This window comes from Magnolia sinica, chromosome 4, assembly GCF_029962835.1.
Source record: "Magnolia sinica isolate HGM2019 chromosome 4, MsV1, whole genome shotgun sequence".
NCBI classification, from domain to species: Eukaryota; Viridiplantae; Streptophyta; class Magnoliopsida; order Magnoliales; family Magnoliaceae; genus Magnolia; species Magnolia sinica.
In genome coordinates this window covers 109,228,000-109,235,648 of record NC_080576.1, presented here as the reverse complement: position 1 = coordinate 109,235,648, position 7,649 = coordinate 109,228,000, and the positions used below count along the sequence as shown (strand labels likewise).

The 7,649-nt window shown below is 40.3% G+C and overlaps 1 protein-coding gene across 1 annotated transcript; it reads left to right on the top strand.

Annotated features, from left to right (window-relative positions):
* The first annotated feature begins 639 nt into the window (after positions 1-639).
* On the top strand, positions 640-7,094 carry LOC131244276 (abscisic acid 8'-hydroxylase 2-like). The gene is made up of 8 exons (XM_058243910.1): positions 640-907; positions 1,588-1,906; positions 1,982-2,131; positions 3,049-3,297; positions 3,741-3,830; positions 4,167-4,352; positions 4,421-4,539; positions 6,962-7,094. Exons 1-8 carry the CDS (start codon positions 693-695, stop codon positions 7,092-7,094), a joined length of 1,461 nt encoding a protein of 486 aa, XP_058099893.1. The 5' UTR covers positions 640-692.
* The last annotated feature ends 555 nt before the right edge of the window (positions 7,095-7,649 follow it).

Here is a 7,649-nt window from a genome sequence, read left to right as displayed (position 1 = left end):
GTCATGTTGGGCCCCACCTGATATACGACGTTGACCCAAATAACGTGTGTCAGGTCAGTGCACGTGAGAATCAAATCCTCCCTTAAATCTTACTCTCGCGAGCGTCAGCAGCTCTGCTCGAACGATATGCTATGCGTGGAGAGTTTGCTAGTTGTCTTGAAATAGAGTACGTGCGGACTTTTAACCTTTGAATCTGGGTAATCATACAATAATCCAAGACGTTTATTTGATAATTCTCACCTTGGGATGGAAATAGAACTAATAAAATCTTCACCCTCCAATAATTTTGTCTTTTGCTTACTTAAAACACGAACGGTCACCATAACCTTTGGATAATCAACGGTTTGAATTACTCAATATGAGATTTTTTTATTTTTTTTTTCTGGGAATCACGCATTCAAGGAGACCCTTATCAAATAAACGGTTTCTATCATTTAGAAAGATTAAAATTCAACGGCTGTAGCCACGACGTATCTTATTATAATACGTGGGAATGCATTCGAGCAAACCTCATGCGTGTACTGGTGTGCGAGTAGGAAAGGGAAGCGGTGTGGTGTCCAGAAGTGGCAGACCACGTAGACGCATGGCAAGGCCTCTCAACGCGACTCCGCCCTATTTATACAGAGTCGCAGCAGGGCTTTCATTCACCAACCTCACACCCATAGAACGTTCTCTTTCAAAAAACAAACACCATGCAAGAAGCTTTTTTACATCTATATTCTCCTATTCTCTCTCTTCTCCTTCTCTTCTCCGCTCTTCTCTGTGTTTTGATCTTCTTATGCTTTGAATGGGTGAGGGGCATGCCCAAACGGCTCCCACCCGGTTCCATGGGGTGGCCTTATATTGGAGAGACACTCAAGCTCTACACTCAAAATCCAAACACCTTCTTCTCAAACCATATAAAATGGTATAGACCTCTCTCTCTCTCTCAAAGGGTAATGAAGGGGTTCTCTTTTTTCTTTTTCTTTTCTTTTTTTTAGATTTATGGGTATTTCTATGGACCAAAATAAGATATTCAAGACGCATTTAAGGAAATTATTCTCTATATTTTTTATGGATCTTTGAAGATCAAATTAATGGAATTTTCTTCTTCTTCTTCTTTTTCTTTTTTCGGTTTATCGATGGTTGTAGCACTGATATAGAGTTTATACTACAAAACCCATCTAGGAGTTCTAATTTCACTATAATTTCATTTTGAAGATTCTCTCTCTGAAAGGGAATGAAGGTTTTTTCTTTTTCTTTTTCTTTTGTTTTTTTTTTTTTTTTCGTTTTTTGTAGATATATGGGAATTTCTAGGGCTTCTTTATATTTTTATGGAGCTTTGAAGATTAAACTAATGAATATATTGAGGTTTTGTTGTTGCTTTCTTGGTATATGGATAGCACTAACATAGGGTTATACTATAAAATCCATCTAGGGACTAACCTCTGGCATTTTGAGTATTGAAACTAAGTAAAGCCCAAATGAAATTAGTAGAAAAAATCCATCTACGTATACTTTTTTAATGGACTTTTGAGTGTTTATATATACATGTGAAAAAAGAAAAGAAAAGAAAAACATAGAGATTTTTTATTTTTTTTTATGTAGGTATGGAGCTATATTCAAGACACATATATTGGGCTGTCCTTCCATAATGATTTCGAGCCCAGAAGCAGTGAAGTTTGTGTTAGTGAGTCACGCCCACTTGTTCAAGCCCACATTCCCTTCCAGCAAAGAGATGATGATAGGACCACAGGCTGTGTTCTTCCATCAAGGTCCATACCATTCAAAGCTAAAGAAGATGATTCAGTCCACCTTCCTCCCTTCTTCAATACAGGGAAATATCTCCGAGATTGAGCGCCTTGTTCTCAAATTGCTACTTCCTTGGGAGAACAACATCATCAACACTCTCAAAGAGATGAAACGGGTATGTTCAGACAAAATTCCTCAGGTTTTTGCATTCAGAAACTTAAATAAATTTCATAATCTTTCCTTCTTCCAGTTCGCCTTCGAAGTCGCAATGTTCTCTATCTTTGGACATAATAGAGATTTTGAAACAGAAGGAATCAAGGAGTTGTATCATCGCATAGAGAAAGGCTACAATTCAATGCCCTTCAAACTACCAGGAACTTCATTTCACAAAGCAATGAAGGTAACAAAATCCATGTGTCTAGCCAATATTTCTACACAAGTGGTCCCCATATTGCATGATGATCATGATTATTTATTTATTTTATTATTATTTATTTTTATGTGTGTGTCTATATTTATGGGAGAATTGTTCCTGTAAGGTTGACCTTTGCAAGTTGAATACGGATCCTCTGTTTGCGTCAAGCAGCAAAATTGTGGTTGTTGCAATCTAAACCTGTTTGGCCGGCCGGATTAAGAGGGATTAGGAGGGATGGGATGGATTTTAAGGTAATGATGGTGGTGTCATTGCGTTGGTTTAAGATCCATGGGATTGCTATATCCGGGGACAAGTTCACGGCCGAGTCTGTTTGGCACGCCCGGCATATCCCGGGATTTTACCTTGTGATTGTGTAATGCATTGAATAATGCATCGCTGACTGAGATGGACCAATCGCTACATATACAGTAAGGTCGAGCAATGTATGTCCCACCATGACGTGTATATGACATCTAAACCGGCCATCTATTGACTTCTGTCCTAAACATGGGATATCACAAAAATCAGCTGTATATGAGACTCAGTTGCCATGTAGGGTATAATATGGCTAAAATACATACAATCACTTTGTGGGGCGACCTGAGTTTTGGAATGGCTTGAAATTTGGCAGAACCCCTCATCTAGGTGGGACACACGATTAATGGAATGAGTGCTAAAATGCATGCACCCTTTTTGCTACAATTGGTAATACATCAATACAAAGTTTGTACTACTATGTTGCCAAATGCAGCTGAAAAGGGTGTGTCTATTAAAAAAAAAAATTAAAAAGGGTGGGTGTAAGTATCAACTTTCACATGATTAGTTGCATTGCATGGAATTCTATCTATGTGTATTTTTACATATTTTCATTCATAGATGATGGGATTTTTACCTGTTTATAGGCAAGGAAGGCTCTACATGAAATATTGAAGAGGATGATAGAGAAGAGGAGGGAAGAAAAGAAAGATGGTGGAGGTCTATTAGGAGTCTTGTTGGGGTCTAAAGATCAGAAAGCTCTTCATCTAAGTGACTCTCAGATTGCTGATAATATAATTGGAGTGATTTTTGCAGCTCATGACACCACTGGAAGTGTTCTCACATGGGTTTTGAAATATCTGAGTGATCATCAAAATCTCCTTGAATCTGTTATTGTAAGTCCCTTATACCCTGAAAGGTTTGGATTTTTGTGCTGTTTACGCCTTTACGATTCATAGATACAGCCTCTCTATCTACTTTTTTGTAGAGTAATAGTACAACTTTGTACTAATTGTATTAGCAATGTAAAAGGAAGAGGGTGTATCTATCAACCAGGTTGGGTTTTTATTGTAAAGTTGGAAATCTATTTCTTTTTTATTTAAGATGGTCCACCGTCCATGATAGGAACCTACCACCAAGTGTCCTCTGCCATGACTGGAATCCAATTGGTGTAATTTTTGCATGGCTTCGCAATCTTCATCAGGCCCACTAAATAAGCGGTTCCGATCTAGTGATGAGTGGACCCATATACTACAGTCTGGGTGTGCCCATAAAAGGAAGAGGAATTAATAGACGGATTGGATTGAATTTTTTTCTCACGGAATTTCTTGTACTGTAGAGAGAACAAGAAGACATTCGACTTGGAATTCTAAACGAAGGCCGTTCGCTGACGTGGCAAGATACGAGAAAAATGACTATGACTAGCCGGGTAAAAATATATGCAACTGCTCTTCCCTACCAAAATTACTACTCTTGTTACTACTAGAACATGCACGTAGCATGCATGAACGGCAATCCGTACCGTTCAAACGATGGGACCTATTTCTGATGGATCATAAAATGAAATTTACATCAATTGAAGATCATAACCATTCAATTTTTGACCAACAATTGGATGGTTAGAATGGAGGATGGTCAGTGATTCGAATTAAACAGGCAAGGTCATTAAGATGATGTGATGGGTGGTCCACTCGATGTATGTTAACCACATTGGACGGCAGATAAGTAGTCGAGGAATGGTTGTGAGAAATGACAATGGGTGCAGGTGATACAAGAGACGTTGAGGGCAGCGAGCGTGCTTTCGTTCACTTTTAGAGAAGCGGTCGAAGACGTAGAGTTCCAAGGCTACTTCATTCCTAGAGGTTGGAAGGTTCTTCCTCTCTTCAGAACCATCCATCATTGTGCTGACTTCTTCCCTCAACCAGAGAAGTTCGATCCTTCCAGATTTGAGGTGGGTCCCACTCTCTCCTTGTCCCTTTCTCTCTCTCCTTCTCTCCCTCTCTGATGTTTTGATAGCAGGTGCCACCAAGACCAAACACGTATCTGCCATTCGGCAACGGTGTGCACTCCTGTCCAGGGAGTAAGCTGGCCAAGCTCGAGATGCTCGTCCTACTCCACCACCTCACCACCATGTTCAGGTCTCTCTCTCTCTCTCTCTCTCTCTCTCTCTCATATACACACACATGCACGTACGTCGAACTCAGCGGTCCATTTGTGGGTTCCACCACCCACCAGGAAGGTCCAACTGTATATACACTTACAGATCCATGATCCATCACATCAGTTCCAAATTCTTAATTGGAAAATCTGACGGATTGGCACGATTTTGAGCCGCAAGCGGATTGGCTGGCGTACCACACACCAGCTATATAGCTACTGTAGGTACGGGTCGTCCGAAGACGAGTGCTGACGCTCCTCGAGCTCGGAGTTGTACGAACGGTTCAAAGGAGATCAAAGTTACATGGCCCCACTGATGTATTTATTATATCTACACCATTCATTTATTTTTAGAGATCATTTTAGAGAATAATCCAAAAAATAATCATATCCAAATATCAGTTGGACCACACCACAGATTGCAGCGGAGGTAATGATTTTTCTTAAAACATTCATAAGGCTCACCATAAAGTTTATTTTCCATACAATCTGTTCATAACGTCGCAAAGACATGTACAAAGAGGAAAAAAAATTTAATATTGATCCAAAACTTTTGTGACCCTAAAAAGGGTTTCAATGGTAGACATTCAATCCTCCACTGCTTTTTGCAGTGTGGTCCACTTGATAGTTAGATCTGTCTTATTTTTCTTCTCAAGCCTTACAACTAGCTCGTCAAAATGGATGGACAGTTTGGATATAAGACATACCTCATGATCAGACCCACAAAATTTGCTGACGTCAATACAGCAGCTATATAGCTGGTGTGAGTTACACCAGCCAATCCACGTCCATACTGAGCCACCCATCGCTGAGATTTTCAACGGTTCAGATTAATCTCAATGGATGCCAATGAAGGGTATAAGAGTGCGTGACCATGGCCCACAGTGCCCAGCAAGGGTATCATACTTCCCCATCTGGTAGGCCACGAACTCTACGTATTGCCACGTGGAGAGCTTCGCTTCGAATCTCAGCGGATTAGATACTGACAGGTTGAGTAGCGAGTCCGCTACTGAAGTGACGTCACCAATTTTGTGGGCCCCACTATGATGTATGTGTTGTATCCACACCGTCCATCCATTTTGAGATATCATTTTAAGCCATGAGCCAAAGGAGGGAGATAAAATCTGTAGTGGACCCCACCATAGAAAAAAGTAAGGAGAGTGATTCCCACCGTTGAAACTATCCTAAGGCCCACCATAGTGTTTATTTGAAATCCAACCTGTTCAAAAGTTAAAAAAGACATGAAAGAAGGGAAAAAACAAATATCAGCTTGATCTAAAACTTTTATAGCCATGAGAAGTTTTTAATGGTAGGCATCACTGTCTTACTATTGTAAGTGCTGGGTCCAGTGGAGCTTCGTATTTAACTCATTTTTTTGGATATTTTCCTGAAATGCTCTCCAAATGGATGGAAGGCGTGGATACAGAACTTACATACGGTGGGGCCCACGAAACTTGGTGACGTCACTTCAGTAGCGAGTTTCGCTACTCAACCTGTCAGTAGCTAATCCGCGCCCGCCGTTTGGATGTTCTCGTGTCGACAGTACATTGCGCAGGCTGCGCAGAGTCTACGCGCCTCCCGGTTGGTGCCCGCATGCATGCATGAATTTCATGGCGTGACACGGCTAGCTTTTCTCGAATTCTACAGAAATCTACCATGAGGACTTCTCCCTATTGCTTACACGTATCAAACTACGTTTGGACTGTGCCACATGAGCCCTCTCCCCGTGCAACTTCTACACCGTCCATCATGTGCGTCCCCCACCGTGTTCTCCTTGGATCTCAACAATCAAGCCCATTCCAAACTCATGTTGACCACATCACATAAAATTACCTTCTGTGGCCCACCTGACGAACGCATCTTGTGAATGGAATGGATTGGATTGGATGGCCTAAAGAAACCCACACAATATAGAAGATTTAATGGTGCCCGTCCACGTAACAACTGTTCCTGTCGTGTGACCCACCTGTGTTTTGTACCGTGATGATTTCAGAACAAGAGATGAACCTGAAGGGACACACCTTTTTGGATGGATTTGATGTGGACCTTGTATCAAGGTGGGCTCTTCACACCGCATTGTAGAATAAGCCAATCTACAAACGTTGTAGAGGAACCAGCCTTGTGTGACCATGGTTAAAAGACTCGGCGGCTCGACCTAACTCGGTGGGCCATTCAGGCATTTTTTACCACAAGATCAAAAAAAAAAAAAAAAGCCTTCCATTAGATGGTATGTGCCTGATGAGATCTATGACAACCGTTAGTCCATTGATTGGATGGATGGGTAGAATTATTTTATTATCATTGTCCAAAGTACATGATGTTACACAAAAATGATATTTTGAACACTGATTGCATGAAGTTACTGAATTTTTGTGATTTTGATCTCTTCTCTCTAATTTTTAGGTGGGAAGTAGTGGGGAACGACAATGGAATAAAATATGGACCGTTTCCGGTTCCGAAAAGAGGACTGCCCATAAGGGTCACCCCAAGGATACATCAAACCAAGGATCTAAGGGTTCAAGCCACGTGTCGCTAAGTTTATGGATGGATTTTTGTGGGGCCCAAAATCCCCCATTGCATTTGTACTCTCATGGGCTTAGTTTTGTGAATGGTTCTTTCCATGTGTTTTTGGGTGATTTGGGATTTGAGTAGACAAAAGAAGGATGGATGCCGTATAGGTTTTAAGTGCTTTTGTTTTCAGATACATGTGTGCTTGCAAAAGAGGTTAGAGGGTAGAGGCTTTTCTTTTTCATGTATGTTATGGAAACTTGGGTAAAATAAAGAGAATATATAGCTATGTTAGATTTTATGTGTTTATGATGGTTTATATATATATATATATATATATATATATATATATATATGCTGCAATATTTATTTATTTTTTCTTCTTTTACAAAACCATAGATAAGAAAATTCATGGAAAAGAGTTATTAAAAATTAGTAAAATATGTAATGGTTAATAGTTCTAAAGTGAAATCTACCCCTCTAAAAGTGTGGAAATGAGGCTTAAGAAAGGATTTGGATCCTTACTCTTGCTCGGGTGGCAGACTCTCAGGAGTTTCAACACCGGATCAAGGGTTCGAGTATC